Source organism: Mastomys coucha, unplaced genomic scaffold (genome assembly GCF_008632895.1).
Source record: "Mastomys coucha isolate ucsf_1 unplaced genomic scaffold, UCSF_Mcou_1 pScaffold18, whole genome shotgun sequence".
Taxonomy (NCBI): domain Eukaryota; kingdom Metazoa; phylum Chordata; class Mammalia; order Rodentia; family Muridae; genus Mastomys; species Mastomys coucha.
In genome coordinates, this window is record NW_022196900.1 from 75,908,755 (window position 1) to 75,933,839 (window position 25,085).

The 25,085-nt window shown below is 50.6% G+C and overlaps 1 protein-coding gene across 1 annotated transcript in view; it reads right to left on the reverse strand.

Annotated features, from left to right (window-relative positions):
- Positions 1-25,085, reverse strand: part of Szt2 (SZT2 subunit of KICSTOR complex) — a 45,133-nt gene that overhangs the window by 14,699 nt on the left and 5,349 nt on the right. Inside the window, exons 3-43 of the mRNA XM_031378431.1 lie at positions 24,902-25,075; positions 24,485-24,655; positions 21,227-21,358; positions 20,299-20,440; positions 19,816-19,922; positions 15,655-15,865; positions 15,274-15,444; positions 14,652-14,886; positions 14,390-14,519; positions 13,575-13,717; positions 13,261-13,413; positions 13,009-13,123; positions 12,604-12,818; positions 12,307-12,522; positions 11,886-11,964; positions 11,602-11,696; positions 11,196-11,364; positions 10,945-11,059; positions 10,734-10,847; positions 10,357-10,527; positions 10,133-10,227; positions 9,807-9,930; positions 9,534-9,698; positions 9,242-9,446; positions 8,898-9,013; positions 8,527-8,773; positions 7,655-7,796; positions 7,409-7,501; positions 7,206-7,284; positions 6,812-7,105; positions 6,492-6,633; positions 6,278-6,385; positions 5,972-6,035; positions 5,586-5,771; positions 5,094-5,261; positions 4,933-5,017; positions 4,743-4,814; positions 4,353-4,554; positions 3,120-3,219; positions 1,914-2,043; positions 77-229 (exon numbers count right to left, since the gene is read on the reverse strand). Coding sequence (XP_031234291.1) covers positions 77-229; positions 1,914-2,043; positions 3,120-3,219; positions 4,353-4,554; positions 4,743-4,814; positions 4,933-5,017; positions 5,094-5,261; positions 5,586-5,771; positions 5,972-6,035; positions 6,278-6,385; positions 6,492-6,633; positions 6,812-7,105; positions 7,206-7,284; positions 7,409-7,501; positions 7,655-7,796; positions 8,527-8,773; positions 8,898-9,013; positions 9,242-9,446; positions 9,534-9,698; positions 9,807-9,930; positions 10,133-10,227; positions 10,357-10,527; positions 10,734-10,847; positions 10,945-11,059; positions 11,196-11,364; positions 11,602-11,696; positions 11,886-11,964; positions 12,307-12,522; positions 12,604-12,818; positions 13,009-13,123; positions 13,261-13,413; positions 13,575-13,717; positions 14,390-14,519; positions 14,652-14,886; positions 15,274-15,444; positions 15,655-15,865; positions 19,816-19,922; positions 20,299-20,440; positions 21,227-21,358; positions 24,485-24,655; positions 24,902-25,075 — 6,028 coding nt within the window. The remainder of the gene's footprint in view (positions 1-76; positions 230-1,913; positions 2,044-3,119; positions 3,220-4,352; positions 4,555-4,742; positions 4,815-4,932; positions 5,018-5,093; positions 5,262-5,585; positions 5,772-5,971; positions 6,036-6,277; positions 6,386-6,491; positions 6,634-6,811; positions 7,106-7,205; positions 7,285-7,408; positions 7,502-7,654; positions 7,797-8,526; positions 8,774-8,897; positions 9,014-9,241; positions 9,447-9,533; positions 9,699-9,806; positions 9,931-10,132; positions 10,228-10,356; positions 10,528-10,733; positions 10,848-10,944; positions 11,060-11,195; positions 11,365-11,601; positions 11,697-11,885; positions 11,965-12,306; positions 12,523-12,603; positions 12,819-13,008; positions 13,124-13,260; positions 13,414-13,574; positions 13,718-14,389; positions 14,520-14,651; positions 14,887-15,273; positions 15,445-15,654; positions 15,866-19,815; positions 19,923-20,298; positions 20,441-21,226; positions 21,359-24,484; positions 24,656-24,901; positions 25,076-25,085) is intronic.

Below are 25,085 nucleotides of genomic sequence, written 5' to 3' on the forward strand. Positions count from 1 at the left end.
TGCAGAAGTAACATGAGTAAGAAAATCTTCCCCTAGATCTCCCACTCCCATCTTCCCTCTCATGCTAATCACATACCCCGAGAGACCCCCATGCTGGGTCCCATCTTGAGACGTGAATGGACTCGGATCACAGTTCCCCATACAACATCACAGGAGAAATGGCCTGGGACAAACTGCATGGTGGCTGCTAGGTATCCTCGGGGAGCACAGCTCTCGTCAGCAGCATAATCTGCAGAGGGGCAGCATGGGTAACAAACAGGATATCCAGGCCTCTGCCTCCCTCCTTATCCTGATTCCTCAGCCCTGACTGTCTTCTGAGGAAAGATGAACATAGTGGGTAGTAAGGATGAGCTAGGCTCAGGTATATTCTGAGGAGCCAGGTTATGGTAGGGAGGCTTTTGGGACTATCTTAAGGAGACTCTGAAGGAGTTAAGGAGAGGTGTCAAGAAAGGCAATCCTGAAGCTGATACTTAGGGGTTCTGGCTTATCACAACATACACCAGTTGCCCCCTAAGCTACTGTCTTCACCAAAGCCTTCGTGTGCTTTGAAGAAATGATGCTCCAAAGGCTGGTGCAGTAGTAAGTAAGGCCATGGACACAGCCCAATGCCTCATCTGATCCTTGTCATGCTTCCCAGTGAGTGGGGAACCTTCTGAAGGGTGAAGGAGTAGTTTGACTTCCCAGAAACACTACATACAGGCTGCCTAAGAGACGCTACCTACACTCTGGCTTCAGAGACTACGGAGTCTAAAACCAGGAAGCACTGTGCCCAGGCTCTGACCAGCTGCACATGCCAGGATGCTGCGAGTCCCGATGTGGCAGTGCTTGGTTATCTTGGCTCATTTTCAATGTGCAGAAACTGCCTTCAAAAGCACAGCAAGCTGATAATGATGGGGTTTCTCCTTTTACACAGGGAAACATCCTAGGATGTGCTGAGAGAAATCCTCCTCTAACAATGGTAAAAATGTTTGAGACTCTCCAGAGAGTGCTCAGCTGTTGAGAGCACTGACTGCTTTTCCAAAAGTCCTGAGTTCAGTTCCCAGCAACCACATGGTGGCTCACAACCACCTGTAATGGGACCCGATATCCTGTATAAAGACAGCTACAGAGTACTCATAATATAAAGGAATAAATAAATCTAAAAAAGAAAAAAAAAAAGAAAAATTGAGACTATTAAAAATAGGGAGTCTCTGGTTTTATGTTTTTCTTTGATGGCCACAGCACAAGACTCAGTCATCGGGTGCAAAAGAAGGGAGCCCAAGGGTTGAGACTTCAATTACTTCCCCCATTAGATTAGTATGTCCAGACCATGACCAGAAACCCTAGGAATCCCAAAGGGGTCCTGTGTCTGCCTATCTGGAGGGATGCTCAGAAGACCAACCTTGCTACAGTGTCTCAGGCTCCTCCCCTCTGTCTCCTCCCTGTGGAACAGGCTGCCAACTTCCCACTCTCTCACACTACTTGCCTGTCTACTCCACTGCTGGGTTAAGGTCAATGTTTTAGGTATCAAGACAAGGCCAGGCAAAGGCCAGCCGTTAGGAAGCCAGGTCACAGCCCAGAGCTAACCACCTCTTTTCTGCAGTAGTCTTCAACTTCTCCTTCCTTACAGGCTGTCCCCCTGCTGAACAGAGGCACGCTCAGCTCTTTCTGTCAAAGGCTTTCCTCACCTCTGCCTTCTCTCAGTCACTAGCCATTTTCTCTGCTGACCTAGATCAAAGAGCGGTTCTGCCTGCTCCAGCTCTTTCTTCACTCTGCCATGTCATCTGGCTTCTGTTTCTTCCCTCCACTGAAACTGCTCTCTTTAAAGTCAGTGGTGACCTAGCAGCAGCCAAGTGCAGGGCTCCTCACATGAGGAGGACAGAGGACAGACAGCAAGGCTGCCTGGTGAGGGGGGCTCCTGGCTATGACCGTACCGTCACTGGGCAGGACTGCCCGCTGACGGGAATGGAAAGGCGTCTCGCTGCGCCACAGATCTTCTTCACTCTCGGCCACCAGAAGAGAGTTACACACGTGACTGTCATGAAGATCCTGAAGGAGCAGTCGCTACAAAAAGGAGTTTCTCGTCAGAAAACTGAAATATTTTCTAGTAAGTGGGTGATGGTCAGGCCACAGAGAATGCCCACCATTACTGAGGTCTGAGGTCAAACAGAACATCAGGATCCCAGCCCGGACTACCTAAAGTAGTGTATCAGAAATGAAAGTACATGGATGTACGAGGACTGGAAGGCAGCCAAAGACAGACTGCTTTGGCACCACATCAGCCTTGCCTGCTATGACAGGGAGACCAGCCTGCCCTGGCAGTGTGAAAATCTTACTCCTAGGCACTGTGGAGTGAGCCAAGAAACAGGTTTCTTGTCAAGGGGACCCAGAGTGCATGGCTTCAGACACTGTTCAGTTTGTACTGGGAAAAAGGTGATACAGGTGTTTGGACTGGACAGGAGAGGCTGGAATGGAGAATGATGGGCCAGACAGGGACTGGTGGCGTGGGGAGTCAGAAATTCTGAATTTTTAAAAGGGAAAATACAAAACAAAACACAAAACAAAACACAAGCCCACCACCAATCTGGAAGGGCACCAGCAAGCACAGGGTCGGTCACGAGGGAGCAGCATCCTACTTAACAGAGCTAAAGCAAACCAGCGAGTCTTTGCCCCTTATCAGAATCTGGTCACTAGCCTTTAGTTCTCAACTTGAAACTGCTTTAACCAAGAAGTGTTCCCAGGAAGTCGGGGTCAGAGCCCTGCCACGTGCCCTCCCAGCAGCCTCTTTTCCACTACAGAATTCTTGACAGACGACACTGAAATCACCCATGTACTTGAGTTGTTCCATGCCTGTCTGGCCTCTCCACCACAGTCAGGATCCCTGTGTCTGGCTCTCATTGACTTGCCAGTGTAAGGACAGGAACCACCTCACGGGTCACTGGCAGGGAATGAGAACCCTTCAGTTTGTAGGGAGCTGTGGGAATAACAGCTTTCCAGAACTGGGATGTCATAGGAAAGGTCTCTGTCACTGTTATGTCTGAGACAGACCACCTAACTCTAAAAGTTTGGTTCCTAGAAACTCCTTCCTCCTCCTCCTCCTCTCAGCCTCAGTGACCCAGCCCTGCCCCAGGCTGACTTACCTGGTTGACCTCTCTGCAGATTTCCCCAACACGCCTCACCAGGAGTTGCTGCAGATGGCGACACTCAGTGCCCGGGCCTCCATCCTCACGACTCAGGCTCCTAGGCAGGAAGGACGGAGATGACAGAGAACTGCAGAGGGAGGCAGTTTTAGATGCCCTAAGTCGGAGAGAAGGCCATGGAACTGGGGGCCAAAGGAAACTATATAAAGGAGGTTAAAAACGTACAAAGGAAGTGAGCTTACGGGAAAGGGAAGCAGAGCTTTCCAGAGCTTTTGGAAGCCCAGGCCACAAGCTTGCCTTGCCAGCTCCCTCATGGAACTACAGAGGCTCTATCACCAGCATGCCTCTTGCTTATTCTCAAAGCTCAGTCAAGATGGTGGCCTTCCCTTATGTCACCTCTCAAAGCAGGATATTTAAGCAGATGCCCAGCTGTGAGCCCTTGCTCTGTCACTTACTGTGACTGTGGTCAGGTACTGAAGTCTCTGCAGACTTTCTTCACTCACACTATTAGGGCAATACTATGTAGAGCTGATATGATGTGACAGGTAATACCAGGTCAATTAGGCAAGCTGATCCCTGCACATGCTAGACAGGCACCTACATGCTATATGCACTTGTTAAATAAATACCAGCCACCACTCTTACTTTTCTAAATGTCAACCTCTAAAGCTTTTATGAACTTAAGGCCTTCAAGTTTTTATGAACCTGATGCTCTTAAGGCTCAGGGAGAAGTCATAATCCCCATTCTTAGCCTCTCAACCCCACTAAGAAAGTCCAGAGAGCTGGGCATGAAGGCATACACTTTTACTCCCAGCATTCAAAAGGCAAAGGCAGGCGGATCTCTATGAGTTCAAAGCCAGGCTGGTCTACATAATGAGTTCTGGGCCAACCCTTTGTTACAAAACAAACAAACAAACCAAAAACAAGAGTGCTGTGCTTTTCCTAGAAGAGATCAAGAGTTCCAGACCTTAGAAGATCCCTTACAAAGCTCTGAAGCGTCTCTTTCTCTCTGAGACAGGGTTTCACTGTAGCCCTGGTGACCTGAACATACAATGTAGACCAAGTTGATCTCAAACTTAGAGCTCCTCCTACCTCTGCCTTCCCAGTGTAGAATTAAAGGTACTTGTCACCATGCCAGGCTATAGGTATTTCTGGTAACCCTGGAGGGAGGTGCTGTGTGACTACACACAAGCAGCTGATAGCGTTGGGGTATAGGACATGGCTTCTACACACCGTGCATGTGCATACACTTCCACACGATCCTGCAGTATCCTGACGATGAGCCAGAAATCAGGCAAGGAGGGCCCAGGAAGAACAGAGAGTGAAGGCTGTGGAGGTGCTGGTCCAGGTGGAGTCCGCAGTGTGAAGAGGGCTTTCTCACCAAGAGTCTCACCGGGACCCTCACTGTCTGAGCCACTGCTGCCACCGTCATAACCTGTGTCGAATGTGCTGACATTCAACCTCTCCCTTAGCTGAGCCCGAGTCATCTGAACCACAAGGGTGTCAAGCTTGACAGTCTCCTTTAAGTAGGGCCCCTCTGACCCCTTACCTAGACCTTTACCTATGCAGTTCTAAGCCCGGCTGTTATCAACTTGGGGTCCTCCACCCCCACCATGAGCTTACCGAGGTGATCTGAGTCCACACTGCCTTGACTGGACATGAGGCTTAGTCCCCGACTAGGTCCAGGCTGACTTCCTGTATTGAGAAACGAATGTCTGGTGTGTATCTGGATCCTGTGTATGGTCTGCCAGTAGAAAGGGAGGCTGGGAGACACAGTTACAGCCCCCAGAGTATGCCGCCCATCTGTTCTTACCTCCCTGTGTCAGGCTGGGAAGGCTGAAGGGGGTGCCTTCAGAATCCTCTAGGGAGCCATGGACCTGGGGGCTGGCTGTCAGGACCTGAAAAACAGGAATCAGAACTGAGATATAGCCATATGACAACTGCCACACCTCTTGGTCCCCAGGTCAGACTTACATCTTCTTCTGCATCTTCAGCCCTGTCTTCATGGTTGTGCCAAGCCCAGGCTGCTGAAGGGGTCTCCCCATGGAGTCCACCTGGTTGTTGGCCAGCTGCCACAAAGAAGAAGCCACTGTCAGGGTCCTCGAGGAGAACATGGCCAGGGAGGTGCAGGCGTCGGAACTCCTAGGAAGGAGCCGAGAGAATAGGTCAGACGGGATTTCTTCTTTGACACTGGGACTCCCCACAGAAGCAGATGGGAGCCCAAGACTGCTGAGGTAGAAGAGATTGAGTAGCTTTGCCAAAGTTCAGCAGGCCCATTACCAAGGTGGGAAGTATAGCTACTATCCACAGAACCATGCTACGAGGCAAACGGGGGCAGAGCAGAGACGGCAAGGACATACAGGAGGGAAAATTCTATGGATTCAAATTAAGAGACAGCTTTTCTTTCTGGGCTCCAAGAAAGGATGGAGCCCCAGAGAACCATGGAGTGTCCTGAGGGCAGCTTACCTCCTTGAACTGTGTGAGAGAGCGCTCTGGCCCAAACACAAAACTCAGAGGGGGAGCTTGGCGGAGGCAGGTAGAGCGTCCAGAAGAGCTATGAATGTGGGCAGCTGCTCGGTGCAGGGCAGGGCTCTGGGGGATGCCCCCTCTTCGGAGTGCCCCTACCATCTCGTCTTCTAACAGCCAGCGGATCTACAACCAGACTGCGGGTGTGAGCTCTTGCTTACTGGGACATCACCCCAAGCCAAACCACAATACACTAGAAGACAGTCTGCTCTACAGACTGCAAGAGGCCTACGGCAGTCATGTACCTGGCTGAATTGGTGTCAGCTACAGCACTGGGGCAGGGGGGTGGGGGGGGTACTGCTTATGCTGAAGGAGAGAAGGCTCACCTCGTTCATTGTGGTCTCAATAGCTAGTCTGTGGGGTGTGGCCAAACTAGACAGTCCTGGGTGCCTAAGTGGAGGAAAGGGTTATAAACTAGTTTTCCAAGAATGAAAATGGAGGGAGAGTGGAAAAACTGAGAGGGAGGTAAGGATGGGTAGGTGGGGGAGCACCCTCTTAGAGGTGAAGGGGAGGGGGAAACGAGAAGGGGGGATAACATTTGAAATGTAAACAAATAAAATAATTAATAAAAATAATTACACATGCGTGCGCGCGCGCACACACACACACACACACACACACACAGGATGTACCTCTCTTCTTCTGGGGGTGGTAGTGGGGGTCCTAGGCCATCATCTGACCTTAAAGACGAGGGCTGCCCTGGGGACCGTGGGAATGAAGCACTGCTCTCGGATGTTGACCTAAACAGAGTAGGAGCAAAAGTCAAAGACCTGGAGCTACTATCCTCCTAGGGTCTCCCAAGGTCTGTTCCCAAAGCTCTAGAACTTGCCAAGCTTGCTGCCATACCGGTGGTGTTGAGGGTCTGAGGCTGGGGGTAGTTCCACTTCTAGGGGTAAGGTCAACACAAAGACATCAAGAGTGATACTGAGGTCCCTCAGTGGGACTCGGCCTCCAATCGGGGGTCCCTCCAGACTGGAAAGCACTTGACCTATGAGAGAGGTAAAATTAGGGATTTCTGGGGACCTTAAAAAAAGTATAGCTTTCCAAGCTCTAAATGATACCAAGTCATTCTCCTAGGTTCTCCCATCTCCCCTGTCCCCAAGGGCTGGAAGGCAAACAAGCTATATGGGGACCTTTGGCTTTCCTCTTGGCTCCCCTAAACTTACCCAGACAGGTGGGTAGGCTGCACACAGGCACTGAGCTGTGTTGCCCACGCAACCGGACAGAGCATGTGAGGTGTAGGAAAAGAGGTGGCAGGTCATGCATGAGGCTGTCGGGCCCAGTGGGGGAGTCACCCCCTAAAATACTGAAGGAGTCCTCGTCAGGATTCACAGTGTCTGCATCCGACAACGATGCTGAGTCTAGCCCAGCAGGCCCCAGGTCTGGTTCTCGGCTCTCCCGGTATTCCACTTCCAGTTCTGGATCACTTTCAGTGACCACACAGCAGGCAGATGTGTCCCCTAGAGGTGTAAAATGTGATTAACAGGAGAGGGCAGCAGTAGGGACCACTGAATCCTGGCTGAAAACAGCCATCCCAGTTTTACCCACTTGCTCACACACCTTCCTCTCCCATGAGCTCAGCCTCTGAAAATTCCAGGTCACTGATTTTTCTGTCCACAGTGTCTCGGGGTCCCTCATCCTGAGGGGAAGGTGGGGCAGACAGGTGATCAAAGCAGGCCATCCAAGCACCAGGGAACCAAGATTCAAAAGGATTCTGACAGGCTCTGGGTGGGGCATGCAGAAGGGAAGGAGAAGCCCCTCACCTCCCGCCTACTGGACGATGGGCAGTAGAAGAAGTAGTGGGGATTGGAGGGCACAGTGCGGAAGTGCAGACGGCTGATCTCCAGGAACTTCTCCTGTTCAGGAAGAGGCTATGAGGTCAGACATCCCTGAAAGGACACCGCTCTCTTCACTAGACCAGGACACGTGACCATCCTTAACCCAGGGGAGAACCTGCGGGCTGGCATAAGCAGGACTCCACCTGCTTCCGCTCCCCTCCAAGTTCCCACCTGGATGAGGCTGTGAAGGGCATCATGTGCCTCTCCTCTGAGCTGGCAGACATCTGTCAGAGAAATCTCTGGACCAGGGTCTGGATTCCCAGGGACACGGGTGCTCTGAAACTCGGGCTCACTTAGGTCCTCAGTCTCTATACTGGGGTTGGAAGGAGCATGTCAGGGTTGAGAACCACCAAGTGCCAGAGCCGCACCCATCCACTGTTATCTACAAGGAGCCAGAACAGAGCCTGGGAGGTGACCATGGGAGCCGGCCTCTCCCTCCACACTCTGACCTACACGTCTTACAGTAAGGGTGGCCCCCTTCCGGACTTGCACCACTGGGTGGAGGGTGGTACCACTCAGCATAAAGGAGAACAGAAGGAGGAGCCTGTTAGAGGAAATGTGTATTCACTGGAGGGGGCATGGACGGAGAGAGCGGGAGATCTGGGGCTCCAGAGTGGTCATGGGGTGGAGCCCGCAGCACCCTGGCCTTTCTAGCTATTCTCCCCTCAACAGAGCGTCGCCTTCCTCCCTTCTGCAGGAGCTGTGGAGGCTGGCTGTGGGGACTCAGTGATGAACGATTCACTCCCATCAGTTGGGGAAACTCATGATGAATACGGAAGACATCAGAAAAACGTCTGTGTTCACTCCTGGGAATAGGCTAGTCCTAACTCAGCTAATCAGAACATATTAAATTAGGAGAGGTGGGGTATTCCTGGAAGGGAAACTGCTACCAAAGCCAAGTGGGACAACACCGAAAATGAAGCCAGTGACAAGGTACCACTGCTTCTTGGTGTACTTCCTCTGGACTGAAAAGTCTTGTTTGTAAGGACTTGGTCCATGTGTCTCTTACAACCCTGCTCAAACACCTCAGGAACAATCCTAACCTGGACTCAGAAACTAGGATAGCTCGTTCCCGGGGTTCTGGTCCTTCTTCGATGCTACTGCTGAAGGGCCCTGGACTGAGAGGCCCAGGGCTTGGGGGTGCATGAGGTAAACCCCAAGTATGGCCACATAGTGCAAGCAGAAAAGAGGTGATGTCTACTTCTTGTAGGAGCTCTTCACAGGCATCTACGGCTGTCAGCAGATCCTGGCAGGTCACACTCTGTGCTTGTTGCAAGCTTCGGAACAGCCCTAATGGAAGTAGAATGGGCCGTGAGGATCACCTCTATAACTGTCCTTCCAGTCCCCAAGCCTGTAACCCCTATAGCTCCACCCTCAGAGTCACATTCCTTCCCTGCATGATATTCCTGTTTACCTCGGACAAAGCACCGCTGTGCGTGCTCCTGCAGCAAGGCACAATGTGTGGCTGCCTCCTTGTACCTGGGTTCCATCCAGGCTGAGGATGAGGAGGGGTGGTCCAAGTACTGAGCCCTAGGAATGTGAGGAAAAACAGGCCTTGGTGGACTCCCCTAAATGATACCTTGGCCTCATCAGGCATTCAAACTCCAGAGGAGTGTCCAGACTTTGCAAATACACTCATGGTTAGGGATGTCTGATGACTTGTTGGGGACACAGCTAGGAAACTAAGCTCCCGACTGACCTAAGTGTCTATCCAAGCCTTGGATGGAGGAGTCAAGAAGCTAAATGAGGCAAACCCACCGGAATATGAGATCTCGTGGTGCTTGTGGAGGCTGCAAGCCAACCATTTGTTCCCTCAGTGCTTCCAGGGAACAGCTATAGATGTAGACAGGACACCGGGTCCGGGGTCCGTCAGCACCCTCTGTCTGGGAAGCCTGGCGCCCACTGTTAGCTGGTAAATCTTGGCAGGAGGGTGTGCTTGGCTCTCCTGGATCCGGGGCACTGTCTGTGAGGGAAGGTGTTTCTGTCTTCACATTCTTAGTGGTTTCTTGACCCCACCCTGTGCTTAAAAGACTTTAGGCAGCAGCCTTACCACTAGTGAGGGTCACACTGAGGATGGGCACTTGGGACTTTGTAGCCTTAGTCCCTGTTCCTCCTGGGTCTTTCAGGCTCAGAGCTCCACTCCAATCCCCAAGCTTAGGTTTTGTTTCTTCTTGAAAGGAACCCTCCAGGCCGTAAGCAGTCAGATGTTGGACGTCTGAGGAGGAGAAGAGGGGCGCCTGCCTATCGGGGCTCTCTGGTGCACTGGGGAGGAGCTCAAGGGTCTGTGTCAGAGTGGTTAGTAAGCAAGGTCAGCTACTGGTACCTGAGAAGGTAGCCGGGAGAAAAGTCAGAAATACGTGCTGAGGGCCCAGCAGCCTTGCATAGCAGTGCCACTGAGGGGGCTGGGCAGAAATGGAAGCCTTGATGACTCCAGGAACCAGCACACTCTGTAAGAAGAGGAACAGAGAACAAGAGCAATCCACAAGGGAACATTCCCAGTGTCCTTCCCTTCTTCTACCAGGCTAAGTATGAGAGGTCAGGGCAAAGGGGAGAGACAGCACGTCAGAGCAATGGAGACCTGGGCACAGGCGTGCACTGACAGAAGGATGTATGTACTGTAAGTGCTCAGGGAAAGGCAGCGGTGCTGACCTGACTAGGCAGGGTGGAGTCTCCAGAGGCCTGGGTGCTGGTGCCTGCTTGATCCTTAGGGACTGTGTGGGCCCCCACTAGAGGACCTTCTGGACCTACAAGGGGGCAGAGATGGTGGAAAAGGACAGGACCAGCAGAGAGGCAGGGTTCTGAAAGGGTGGGAAGGAGGCCTTGGGGTAGGGAAGGGCTGAAGCCTGGTATTAGGAAAGCGGTGAGGAGCTCACCTGGGTCACGATAGCTCCGCCGTAGGACCTCAGTCAAGAAGGCAGCCTGGTCCGCAGGGGTCAGTGGAATCTCCCGGTCACTTAGCTCCTGTCCCAGGCAGCTGTGCAGCAGGCACAGCACCATGTCGTTGGTGGGACAGGGCCCCTCGGCGAGAGGCACACCCTCTGGCTCTGCCCGACACACACTCTGTCTCAGCAACAAGTCTCCTGCTATCCAGTGCCCCCGGCTCCACCCTGACTGGCAAAGCCCTTCCTTCAGCCTGGGCCTCCACCCGCCCTCTCTCTCACTCACTGTGCTGGCTGACCTTTCTTTCTTCTAAGATGCCCAGGTTTGCTGGCCCCTTAGGTGAGGGCAAGCAGCTTCCAAGTATACCCACCTCTGGAGAGCAGGAGGAAAAACATCTGCAGTTGCTGGCACTGTGGCAACAACCCTAGTAGGTCAAAGTGAAAAGGGATCTCACGGACACAGGTGTCTCCTCGTTGGTCCAGCCCTAGGAGGAAAGAATAGGACACAGTGACACCCGGATTACCTTTTAGGACTGCTTTCTCCCATATTAGTACCCTGCTACACACACCCTTGCCACTAACCATCGGAGACCCGTGGCTCTGGGGGCAGAGGACCCCACTCCTTGCTCTGGCACAGCTGTATCAGGTATTCAAAGGTCAGCAGGGAGCCTATGCAGGCAGCGTCCCGTGGGTGGAGCTAGGGAAGAAACACCAAACAACAGGAGTCATTCTATCCTAGGTCCCACCTCTGGTCTCAAAGGACATACACAGGTGACAGTCTCCAAGCAAGGGATAATCTGACAGGAGGCAGGGGACCATCCTGGGTCACTCACAGCTTGAGGAATCTCAGAGTAGGTCAGATCCTGCAGGTGTTTCCAGCTTTCAGGGCCAGGTCCCACTCGGCCATACTGAGGCTCCACCCACACCTCGGTGACGAGATTGAGCTCTGAGTCCCCTTCTAAGGCCTCTACCTCCACATCATTGTCATCATCTGTTGAGAAGCTAGAAGAGGAGGGTTTCTAAGTCTAGAGGTCCAGTGATAGCTTGTGGCAGGGAGGATGAGAACAAGGGCATCCAGGATAGCCACATGGCCTGTGCAGACCAGCATCTACTCAACATGGATCATCTAAAGACAGCAGCTCCCTGCACTGGTTTGGGATAGAGGTCATAGTAGTATGGAAGGCAGACAGTATTAGGTGACCCTGGGGGAGGGGAACTATGCAGAGGTCACAGTCTCACCTGTCTTTAGTGGAGGTAGAGTGGGGGGGAAAGAGGATGTACTGGACAACACATGTATGTTTCTCTTCAGCTGCAGCCTGCCCCAGTGGTTCATTCTGTGGATAAGTAGGAGATCCTGGGCAAAACCCGGGCAGTGAAGAGGCCTGGACATCTTCTCACTCTGGCCTAAGGCCTTGGTCCCTTGATCAGGTGAGGCAGTTTCTAGTAGTCACCACCCAGCTGAGAGGCAAGTGTCCCAGGGTTCTGATGGTCCCTGGGGTAAGTTTCAGAAGGATGGCACATACCTGGACTGGAAGCTCCAAAACCATGTTGATGATTCCTTCCCCACTACAGGCGAAGTGGAACCCTTCAGAGAGCCGGACTCTGAAGCCCCGAAAGATAGGACCAAACCAGAAAGATGAGGAAAGAGAAATTAGATCAGTGCACCAAATGCCCACCTCCCAGAAGCCATCATGAAACCTGGCCCACTGGAGGCACGCTCAAATTAACAGTTCCCTGGGGGAGTAGCAGGTCTAAATAGGACCGGAGGCCAAAGTTAGCAGAGCTGGGGGAGTAGGGAGTGGGAGAGCAACAGTATGACCTCTGTACTGACAACAGTGCTTGGAGATGGGAATTGTCTGGCTTAGGCCACTGTCCAAATGTAGAGCCTACACGCGCTCTTTCTCCTTGGCCTAGCTGAACTGTCCTGCAGGCCTGGAGACGTACTCAGTGAGAACAGAGAGGAGCTGGGCAATGGCGCTGAGTGGCAGCGTTGGGGCGAGGCCTGATGGGACACTCCACAGCCAGCGCTGATGGTAGAGGTAACGTGACAGCGAGGCGAGGCTGGATGAGGCCGAGCGGCCTGACACCAGCGGCAGTGGTCCTGGTGGCTCCAGTGTCAGCAAGAAGGGTGCCCTGTAGTCCAGGGGCAGCTTCTCATACCTGGGAAACAGAGCAGCTCCCAGTTGACTTCTGCTCACAGCCCCTCATGCTCTGAGGTCTCCTCCCCTCTGTTTTACCAACCTGATGAGGAGCTTGTCCAGTGGCTTATGAAGAACCACAAGGCAGGGCCGGTCAGACAAAGCCTGCTGTGGCCCCAGTGTGGGTGGTGATTTGGAGGGCGAACTGCCCCCAACACCCCCTAACCCTTTTCGTTTCACTTTGGGTGTTGGCTCCTTACTTTGCACCCGGTGAGGGAAACGAAGGCGCAGGATCTCTTCCTTCAAGCCTGACACAATCTGGGGGGGAGAATATAGTCAGACTCCCATACTCCCAACTCATCCATGTCTGGGAGAAGGGATCTACAATCAAGGAAAGAGCTCTCCCATTCACATTCCTCTGGGGTCACCTTTCCTCACTGAACCAGGAAGGCCAAGGAAATAGTTTATCTACACCCCAGAACTCTTCAGTCAGGTAGTCAGGGCTTACCTTATGCCGGGCCTGGGCTGGTGTGCCAATTGGAAACCCCAGGCGAAGAACCATGCAAGGGGTCTTGGAAATGATGCGGACCATGTAGAAGGAGGATGGGGGCTGGTCTGGGGCACTGGAGAGAAACAGAAGCAAGTAAGCTGTCCTGGGCTGAGTGTAAATGGGCTTCAGAAGTAGGGGTACCATCTGGGACTGGAGGGAGAGACTGGGATGAGGGGTGGGGGACGGGTGAGGAGAGACCACTTCGCCCACCTGGAGAGCAGCTTGACATAGGAATAGCCTTCAACCAGCACAAAGCTGCTCCAGTCTCGAAGCAGAGAGGTCAGTGAGGAGTGTGAGATCCTGCACTGGATAGTGCTATAGCGTCCATTGCTGCCCGGGGTGTGCAAGTGCTTAGGGAGTGGTCTAGGGCAGGGTAGGAGAGTGACATCAGATGGCCCAGCCCCAATTGCTTCTAGACCCTGAGGTCATGGGACCTGACAAGTAGAAGGCTTGGCCACAGTTGGTTCTCCCCACCAGCCCCGCTCCCCAGCATGCTCTTCCATCCTGGGCCTGAGGGTACCCACGTGTCATGCTCCAGGATTAGCACCAGGCGATGCATGTGCAGCCATCTCTGCCATGAATTAGCATCCATGGACAGCACTGGCTTCCAGTAGGCAGCAAACTGGGCATGGGATGAGTCGGAGCCACTATGCTGGAGGGAAAGCACCTGGGGACAGAAAGGCCAACCCACTGAAAACATTTGTGGAAACGTAGCAAATAGCTATGGCAGACTCAGTTCAGGGGTCAGGCCAGCCTGGGACCAAGGCACAAACTGATTTTCAGCAGGAAGGATATGTTAGGATGACCGAGCCAGGATGGACTGTACAGCCCTCTAAAGCTGACCCAGCAGGACGGAACCTGCCTAGCTTGTATTGCTGACTTTATAGGAAAGTGGCTAAAAGCTGGCAAGATCTAATGATGAGGCCACTGCACACTTCTGTGGGCCACGAGCTTACTGTACCACGTCATCAGCTGCAGACTGAGGGAAGAGAACACAGAACTTGAACGTTGTAGTCTTCAGGAAGCATCCAGGTCACATGGAAGGTGGGAGTTGAAAAACAGGTACTGGGTAAAGGGAGGAGGCCCAAGTATGCCACAGGAAGAAAGGCAAGGGCAACGGCAGCCTGCTAGGATTCCATCACCTGACTTCTTACAAAATGTCGATCTGTTAGGGTGGCCTGCTCGGGTGGCCTCTTTCTAGAAACAGTTTCCCCAAAGCCTTAGGATGCAGGAAGAGGAGATGCTTTCAAGGCTAAAGCTGCTTTGGGTGCCTCAGACTTGAGAAGGAACAGTGGTGGATTTGGCATGAGAGGGGCCCCGCAGTTTCAGGCCTACTCACCGGGGTGCTGGAGCCAGGAGGGATATAGAAGAGTGGCACTCCACTCTTGGTGCTGTCTGGAAGCGTGAAATGCTCTGGCACCGAGGAAAAGGACTGCAAGTGGGCAAGCATCTGATCTGTCTGGTTAATGCTGTAGAACAAGGGCCAGGCTTGAGCTACAGCAGACTGCGGGGGACTGGATCGCTTTCCCCAGCTCCCAGATGCACAAATCTGTCTCTCTACACAAGTTGGGTATTGCTCATTAAATGGTAGCCTTACTTACCTCTGTAGTGTATTCCAGAAACGGCGGATAACATGAGTGCGATAGAGTGAGCGAATAGGTTGTCGTAGTGCACAGGACACGTCATGTAAAATGTCATAGCCACCTTCCATTGTCACTTCCACCCTGGTCCCTCGAGGGCCCTCAGGCTCCAGAGGCCAGGGTGCCACAGCCACATACTCAATGCGCATATTGTGTTTCCACAGCAGCACCAGCTTTACCTCCAGCTGGGACCCTCCTGCAGGAGAGGGGGTTGGGAGAGAGGGAGAGGCTTAGAAGAAGCCTGACTCCAGGCCTGAGTCCTCCTCCGTGCCTCACCTGTATCATGGAACTTGAGCCCAGTCAAAGTTCCAAACACAGCCCCATACATTTCAGAAGCACAGCCCAGGACACCACACCCCACAGCTGCCTACTCAGGCAGGAGATGGAACTGGGAACTATATTTAAGAGAACTCAGCCTTGAAAGCACCTCAAAGCTCACTTGTCTTAAATGTCAAGCAGAGACTCTCATGGGGACACTTTTTAATGTGTGGTAGGTGGGTGTCCCCCATATATCTGGCAGATCTGCACACACATAAATTACCAGCAACCTGTGAAACTGCAGTGGGATTTGGTGACCCTCTACCTTTGGCTAAGGTAACCTCTCGGATACTGTAGCCCTCTCGCAGGCGGACAGACACAGTGCTGACCAGGTCAGCCGGCACCTCCTTCTCAGTGTGTTTCTTTCTGCGCAAGGCCAGGGCAGGGTTGCTGCTCGCAGAGACTAGGTGCTCATTAAACAGGCGGTGTTGCGAGCCTAGAGGACCCATGAGGATGGGGAAGAAAAAAGTGGAGATGTGTCAGCTGATGTATGTGCAGGGGAGGGGCTACGTTGAAATTATTAGTAGAGAGAGAGAGAGAGAACCAGAGAAGCTAGCACCAGTTAGACCACCAGCTCTCCCAAAGCCAAGGCCATGTCATCTCCAAGGCCATCCTTCCTTCCCCCGCTCACAGGGCCTGGCCTTACCACAGTAGTACTCAGGGTTCAGGGCCTCTCCACTGCGCAGGAAGGAGTAGAGCAGAAATGCCCGGTGGTACACAGTCAGACCCAGGTTGCTTGGCTCGGGCTCAGGACAAGTGGACAGGTAGGAGCCAAATGTCGCCATTGCAATGAACTTCATCAATTCCACATTAGGCACATGACCAAAGCTACAATCGTAGGAATAAACTCCTCCCACCTGGAGAGAGTGAACAAGGGAAGACCCTGTTCTGTTAGAGGGCCAGGAATGAAGAACAGGAGAGGGATCTACTGCTTCCAATTCCCAGACCATGGAGGGGAAGTGGGTCACATTGCTCCCAGGATAGACCCCACCCTGTACCCAATCCTTTAGCTTTTCTATGCCAGCTGGACACACCACCTTCCTTCCTCCAGGTCAAAAACACTCTTTAGCCTTCTCTACGGATTTTGTTAAGGGTTCCACCAGCTTCTTGTCATTATAGGTCTAAACAAAGTGCGTCTTAAACTCTAAGGTTCATACAAACCCTTTGGGATTCTGTTAACAAACACGTCTGGTGTGGGGCCTGAGAGCCTGCACAGAAAAGAAGCACTTGGTAATGCCAACACCAAAGCTGTGGACCCATCCACTTCTAATCTACAGCCCAAATTGGTTCAGACCTATTTTTCTGTCAGTAGAGTTTGTAGGACAGCCACACATACTCATTTTTCTTTTTTTCTTTCTTCTTCTTCTTCTTCTTTTTTTTTTTTTTTTTTTTTTTTTTTTTTTTTTTTTTTTTTTTTTTTTTTTTTTTTTTTGAGACAAGGTTTCTCTGTATAGCCCTGGCTGTCCTGGAACTCACTCTGTAGACCAGGCTGGCCTCAAACTCAGAAATCCGCCTGCCTCTGCCTCCCAAGTGCTGGGATTCAAGGCGTGCGCCACCATCGCCCAGCCACATATTCATTTTTCATTTTGCCTGTAGCTACTGTCACACACTATAGCAAAGCCACACAGCTGTGAAACTAAGGGCCTGGAAAGCGTCCATGCTCACTGCCCAACCTCTGCAGAGAAGGTCCTCAGACCTGCTCCAGATGACACACTGAGTTTCCTGGCCATGCGGCTCTTTACCTTCATCCCGTCTCCACGCACCTGCTGCTGCCTACACACTGGCCCTTGGCTTCAATTGGAATGAATTCATCTCTGCATTCTGCCACCTCTCCAAATTGCCACATCCCACAGTACAATATCCGTTTAGCTTCCTTCCACCCTCTTCCTGCTGTGCTCTGACCTCACTGACATAGTCTGTCATGACTTCAGCCTCTAGTGACTCAAAGCTCATCCACGCTATTCTGATGCTTGCCTTACAAGCAAGCAAGCTGGAAAGGATCGGTGTCAAATACCCAACCCTCTACTTTCTTCTATTCTTACCTCAACTCTCAACAAAGATCACAATGTCTGCATCGGTGGCTTAGTGAGGGAACTGTGTAGGCTGCCTGTCCTCAGAGAAGCTCCTACCAACCCATCCTTACATATTCACTGTCACCTGCTACTTCTGAGAGGAAATGGAGATGTTGGCAGAACTTACCTGCACTTTAATTTCTAGCTTTCAGTCTCAAAGAAAAATTGACATCTGCTCATAAAGAACAGTCCAACCTGCTTCTAGAGCCAATGTTTCCTGTCACGCTAGGGACTTTACACTATCAGGTCCTTTTTCTGTGTTTCCTAACTCTTAAGCCCTTTTTAGATACTATGACCTCTTAGAACTATGAACAAGCAAACAAAAAAGCCAATTAAAACTATACAGAGACTCCATCTCTCCCAGTTAAAATGGCAGGAATGTAAATTAGTTCATCCACTGTGGAGAGGGCATCAGTATGGAAGGGCTTCACAAAACTAAAAGAGTAACTTCTATATGGCCCAGCTAGATAACCCCTGGAAATGTGCCCAAAAGACTCTAAGTCAGGGCTGGGCGGTGGTGGCACACGCCTTGAATCCCAGCACTTGGGAGGCAGAGGCAGGTGGATTTCTGAGTTCAAGGCCAGCCTGGTCTACAGAGTGAGTTCCAGGATAGCCAGGGCTACACAGAGAAACCCTGTCTCAAAAACAAACAAACAAACAAAGACTCTAAGTCAACATGCCACAGAGATACTTGTGTATCCATGTTTATGACAGCCATATTCACATAAGCCAAGTTAGACAATCAGCCTATGTGACCAACAAAAGATGAATAAAGACAATGTGGTCTAGCCACACAATGGAGGTTTTTGTTTGTTTTTAAAGTGTGTACCACTATTGTACCTGTATGTAACATATGTCTATGTGAGGGTATCAGAGCCCCTTGAATTGGAGTTACAGTTGTGAGCTAGCTGGGTGCTGGGAATTGAACCAGGGTCCTCTTAACTGATGAGCAGTTAATCTCCCCAGTCTCCACAATGGAGCTTTATTCAGTCATAAAGAATTAAGTTGTGGCACACGCCTTTAATCCCAGCTCTTGGGAGGCAGAGGCAGGCAGATTTCTGAGTTCAAGGACAGCCTGGTCTACAGAGTGAGTTCTAGAACAGCCAGAGCTACACAGAGAAACCCTGTCTCGAAAAACCAAAAAAAAAAAAAAAAAAGAATTATGTTGCTTGTAGGAAGAACTGATGTACCTGAAGGTAATTTCACATTAAGTAAAATAAAAGCCAGATATAGAAAGACAAATATTTCATTCCTCTCATTTTGTGAATCCTAGATTTTATGCAGATAAATAAAAGCACTTTTTTTCGAATCTCTGATAACAATGAAAAGTAACCCTAGAGAAACAAGGGACCAGTGAGAGGCAGGAGAAAGGCAAGGTGCAGGACTGAATGTAGCTAAGACAAAGGACATATCTACTTGTATGACGTCTATGAGACCTATCACTGTGCAACAAACATACTCCAAATAAATAAATTAAAAGAACAATGTTTAAGTGTCTACCTTAAAAAGCAAACTAAACCAAACAGAAAATACATGCTTTCTTCTACTTTTAATTCTGTCTGGCTACTCTCCTCTCTTGTTCCTCACTCTATCCAAATCTCTCATGTCAACATTTGTCCATAGCTCTTTCCCTATCTCTGCTCTGTAATGCGCGTTTCCCACGTAGCCTCTTCAGTGAAATGGCTCTAAAGCATTTCCGCTTGACTTCCTGACCAACAAGTCCAAAGGGCACTTTGCATTCCGCATCCTACTTCTCTTTCTGCTGCTTCCTCACTAAGGTCACTACCCCTTCCTTCCAAACTTCTGACTTCTCTGACACTGCACTCTCCAGACCAGCCCTCCATCCTTGCTGGTCTTCAAAGACACTCCTCTCTTCTCAGTTAGCACCCGCAGTCTGACACATCTAAAATGCCGACCACTCCAATACTGCTTTTTCCGGAGTATCAAGATCTGTGGATCCAACTGCCGGCTGCCATTTGTCACCCAAGATGTGCACGCCTATGGACTTTAAGTGGGCCATTTCACCCATCAGGTGGGCACTTTGACAGATAAATCTCACCTGGGGAGAAAGCGGCGTGCCCAATGTCACAGAACTAATAAGACGTGCCAAGGTTCAGACTTTTGCAGGCCTAATTCTAAAGGGGATGGATTTCACTGCTATGTAGCATTGAACCACAGGTCATTCTAGCACATTCAGGAAGCTGAATTTGTCCTCTTTGTCTTTACTCCACAGAAAAGTAAAACATAAGCCCAACTCTTCCTCCACATAAGTTCATCACCCAGTGAATTACACTTCAACTTATTTACACAGCAGGATTGGGTTTTCAGGCCCTGGTTATGCCTACCCTTGCTTCCCAAAGCTCTTGCTCCCTGCCCTGCAGTCCATCCATCCAAATTAGAGTGGTGGTCCCCTGAACAGGCCTTCCCTTCATACATGGTTAAACTGGTCTCAGCTGGGTTCTCTGACCCTTGCAATTAAAGCAGTAACTAAGTGGGCAGATGGGAGGAGAACTGGCTCAGATTTCAAAGTTTCCATTCTTTCCCCAATGTTGTGTCAAGAAAAAGGGACAAAATGAGAGTCCTTGTCCACAGCTGTCACCTACCCTGCTCTAGACCTGGCACCTTCTCCCCAGGAAACATGTCACCATCTTCACTCTCACCTGTAGAAGGTGACTGGCCATTCCTGACTTTGTGAGCTGCCCCATTCCCACTCCTCTTTCCTGCAAAGTCCTCACCTGCACAAAGGAGCACGCCACAGTGCCACTGCGGAGCTGGTTTAGTAGTGTCTCACACACAGCAACATCAGGGACACTGGTCACTCCGTCTGTGATCACAATGATACCTGAGACAGGAAAGAGATGGACAGCCCTGGAGACAATGGCTCCACCAAAGTCACAGGGAGGCCCAAGTTACAGTGCCCAAAGACCTCAGTGTCTGCCCTCTGCACTTTTCAGACTCCTTCCCTTTCTTCCTGCCTCTCCCCTAGGTGCCCCCACACCAGATTTCATAGATGAGGTCCTTCCTGTCAGGGTCTCTGAGGGTGGACAGTGCTGAGTGTACAGGGAATCCGTATGAGTAAGGACTTACAGTTTGCAAACAAGAAAACAGAACTTCTTCCCTGAGGCCCACTAGTCCTGGGGACACTTCAATCTTTGCTAACAACCCTCTACCCTGTCTGAACCCATTTCCCCACATATACCAATATATCTTTTACTGACCTGCACTAGAATTTGAGGGCAGTAACTGCAGCGCCAAGATGCCCTGACGAATCATACTGACCAGCCCAAGATCAGCTGTCACCATGGAGACTCCTACCTTCCGGCCCAAGGACTCCCCTGATTCTGGGGACTGGTCTTCTGCCTGGCCCAAAATTACAGAAAAGAATGGGACAGAGAGTAACGTTGCCCCAGCTACAGCCAAAATCAGATGTCTTTCTCTGTCTCTCTTGTTTGGTGCAAGAGACTGAACCTCGGGTCTTATATGTACCAGGCGCATGGTCTGTCATTGAGTCTACACCCATGCCTCAAACTGCCACTTAGAGCCCGGTACACCCAGGTCAGACAGGTGTAGGCCTCAGTGCCTCAAGTTCCCTACACTGCAGCTGAGTTCTGCATGTGTTAAGATGTCGAGCAGCAGATAGGAAGGGAGCCAAGCACCAGATGAAATATCAGACTCTGCCGAGGCAGCCTCTCCACCTTTCGCTGAGAGGTCCTCTCCACATTTCCCCACCAGTGCTCTGAAGTATTTCATAACCAGTCAAACACATGGCCGTCACCACACACTATTTGCACAGCCACTCTGACGGTCTCCAAAGTAATGAGGCAGGACACTCCAGCAAGCCAAACAGTGTTAAAAATGCTAAACAAAGATCAAAACTGCCCGTGTTCACCTTCAGTTCCAGGACTGGAGAAGCAGAAAAGAAAAAAAAAAAAAAAGACAAGACAAACAACAAAAAAAAAACCTTACAGGCAAACGCCTTCATACTTTCTCCCAGCGTGAATCTGGGGTGTTGGGATTGGCTCTGAGCAGTCCCTGACCATCAGGGAGCCTGTCTTGACTGTGCATAGCACTCCATCCTTGGCTCACTTTGCCACCCGCTCTTAGCTGTCCTCTGAATGGGCTCTGCCCTCTTTCTTTCCCACTTACCTGGCCCTGGGGCTCATACTGCTGTTGCAGCATGGTGGCTACCTTATCCTCAAAGAGGCAGAGCTGCTCATATACCTGCTGTAGGAATGCCTCCCGCTGGGAAGGGTCCAAAAGGCAGCCTTGCACCAGAACCTGAGAAGCACAGAGAAAGGCTGAGATGGGGTGGGCAGAGCACTGGACATTACACCTCTATTCTGTACATTCTCTATGCTAGCCAGTCCTGACTTCTCATCCAACAGGCACCCAAAGTTTAACTCCACGTCCAGTTTTACCTCCTCTGGGAGTCGGCTGCTGCACCCAACCCTGAGCCCTGCTCAGGAGCCTCAGGTCACTACTCACCTTAATCTAGGATGTCCCTATGTCTATTCCTCCGGCCTGGGTTCCCTCACCCCTTCCTCTAAGGTAGCGATAGGATCTCCTAGTGCCTTTCACGTTGGAATGCTATCTGTAAACTTCTCCCCTGCCTGGCAAAGCCTTTCTTATTCCAACTAATGTTCTTTTCTTCCTAAATGTGCTTCACATACCAGCTATTCTAGACCCTTTCTCTGCTTAAGGTTCAAAACCCTCATTCCCCCTTGGAGCTATGCTTCTTCCTTTACCCTTAGTAGATAACTCATACTCTTCCTTAGGGAGAAAGCTAGCCAGCCACTAGGATTCCCCGCTAACTAGAGGATGGCTACTGTCCATGCTTCTGACATTATCTGACCCTTGAAGGCTGCTCCAGGTGCACATCCATGTGCATTTATCTCTCTTCCTCAAGATTCTTTCTGTCCTTTTTTCCATTTTGAACTTTTTTGGGGGGGGGTCGGGGGACAGGGTTTCTCTGTTTAGCCCCGGCTGTCCTGGAACTCACTTTGTCTGGTCCTCGAACTCAGAAATCCACCTGCCTCTGCCTCCCAAGTGCTGGGATTAAAGGTGTGTGCCACCACTGCCCGGCTTGCCTTCACCCTTCCCTGACCTCTTGCCAAATAACTTCTGCCTCTTGGCTCCCTGTTCTTGACTGGGTAAGGAATTAGGGACCACCATTCTTCAGGTCTCTGAGATGGCAGAGAAGGAGAAATGTCAGGAATTGGGACCACAGATATATGAGAATATACAATAAACTCCTATTGTTTAGGACAATGGGAGACTGAAATGCATCAGGATAAAAGAGTAAGTTTTGACAGCTGGAAGCTGGGGTGCACACCTACAATCCCAGCAGGAAGACAAAGGCAAGACAAAGGCAAGAGTTTGAGGCTCTCTACTGAGTACTGGGTCATCTTGGGCTGAGGCTTTATTCAAAAGATAACTCCACAAAAATGGAGGCTGTCATTAAAAATCATATTTTTTTGACACAGAACAACCCTCACTTTATAAAAACATAGGACACGAGCCATCTATTTGGAATGGATCTGATGTTTTCCTGTTCTTTTGGATGAAGAAAGGAGGATTAACACATTTACTAGACAACAAAGGAACTCTAGAAAATGTTAACAATGCCTTTTGGAAGACTGAGGTAGAAGGATTGTAAGTAAGGTCAAAGGTACAGAGTGACCTCAGAGCCAGCACGGCAATCTAGCCAGACTCTATCTCAAAACACAAAGTATAAAAAGAGAACTGGGGCTGAAACACAAAGTTAGAGCGCTTGTTCACCAGGCATGAGGCCGAGTTCAAGCTTTAGTACTAAAGAACAAATAAGTGACCCAGGTAGGATGGCACATGCATGTAATCTCAGCATTTGGAAAGCTGAGCCAGAGGCAGAAAATAGGAGTGCCAGGCCAGTCAGGTCTGGTTAGCAAGATCCTGCCTCAAAAAACAAACAAAAATGAAACAAAACAACAACAAAAGATCCAGTTTAAAGGTGGCTTTGTCTAAAAGATCCCTGTTACTGGTGGGTTGTTTTTTTTGTTTTTGTTTTTTTTATTAAATGTTCCCTACTGGTGTTCTCACAGTATCTGGGTCAGGACTGGTCAGTGCCCTTACTGTACTCAGTTGAAATGATCTCCTTTAATATCTCTCTCTCCTCCTAAGCTCGTAACCACTCCATCAGGACAGAGACAGTACCTGATTTATCTGTGCCCCAAGGACGTAGCCTGGGCACAGCACAGGCCAGGTTCTTGTCAGTATTTCCCAAGATGAGTACTATTTGAGTAGTTACCTAACCACTTTGCTCTTCCTGACTTGGCTATAGATTTTTGCAAAGTCCTCTTTCTGGAGATACAGCCTACAACCATCAGTTAGTGGCGGTGTTGGGAGACACCTGAAAATCGGGCAGGGGGCTGACAGTCCTGTCTTGAGACCCGGCAAGTACCAACTGCTCTGTGTATCAGACCTTTGGGTGCTGCTCTTGGCATCTAGCTCTCAAAGAAAGTCAGACTGTTGAGGCTGGCACCATAGCCAAGGGGGATGGTTTCAATGAGTTTAGGGTGCTTAAGAGCAGGTACAGAGAAACTGGGCCAATGCTTATCTAAGCCAAAAACAAGTATTTCAGTAACAGACTTGAACATTCTCCAAAAGGAGTATTTTGTGATAGGCTGCACTGCCAGGACAGAAACCTTTTAATTACGTCAGCATTACACATGACAGTGCACAGGACCCTTCTCTGTCTTCTGGTGGTTGAAATAGCTCAAATGGCATAAAAAGTTCCTAACAGACTGTGTCCTGGACTACAGTCAGGAGTCATCACAACAGACAGCACTTTGCAAAACTAATAGAGTTATGTAGGGGTGAGGGTGGCGGTAGGGAGAGAGGTGGGGAAGTGAAAGCAAGGAAGACAGTCAAGGGCCAGACACCGAAGCCATTTACAGGATGAGCAGAGAAGCATATGTTTTAACTAATGTCAGCTACCCAGAGGTCCTCTAAGACCTGAGGAGCAAACCCTTTGCAAGGGGAGAGACTTGCAGGAGTAAATACAATCCATGCCCAAGAAGCCAGCAGAGGTTTGGCTGGAGCACAGTTGATAAGATTGATAATTGGAGCACTGAAACCCTGGGTGGCTCACAGCTGCAATCCAAGCCTTAGAGAAGTGCAAGCAGTAGGATCAGAAGTTCAAGGTCATCTTTGGCTACATAGCAAACTCAAGGTCAGCCTCAGCCACATGGGACTCTGTGAGGAGGGAAAGGGGAGGTAGAGTGGGGGAACAGACAGCTAGACGGCTCAGCAGCAAAACTGAGGACCTGCTACCTGGGAACAAACAGTGGAGACAGGATAAGGGCTTTGTGTCAACAAACTAGCAGAAGTTCAGTCTGCAGCTCCAAGCTTGGGGAGAAAATGCACTACCTGATGGGACTGCAGGCCAATGATGGAGGAATAGGCCTGGATTGTTACGTAGATCTCAGGCTGGAAGTTGATACAGGATCCAGGCACTCGAAAGGGCCGAAGCAGCCCACCCAGACAACGGGACAGAGCATGGAAAACTTCATCAAACAAGATCTCCCCTGTAGAATCATCCTGAGGGGAATGAAGAAAGAGTTCTCACAAGGGTGTCCAAAGCAGAGGACAGAAGCAAGCAGGTTTCCAGGGTCAGCAGGACCTCTGACTGTGCCCCATGGACATGGAACAGGATCTGTCTTTGAATGTTCACCATTCATTCACAGGTGTGTCTTCCCCCACAAGGCTGAGCTCATTCCCACGTATCCCAGATTTCTCTCCTCGCTCCCATCCCATTGTCATTGCTACTTCCCTCAAACCACTTACCACAATGCCAGTAGATGGGCTGAGGTCCAGCTCAATAACAAAACGATACTGCCAAGCCAGGAAGGTGACTCGAGTGGAGGGCACAAGAAGAAATGGCCTTGGGACCACTGGCTCATCTGGTTGCCATCCAGGGGGCAGAATGCTGAGGACTTCCAACTCCTGCTCAGACTGAAGCTGACAAGGT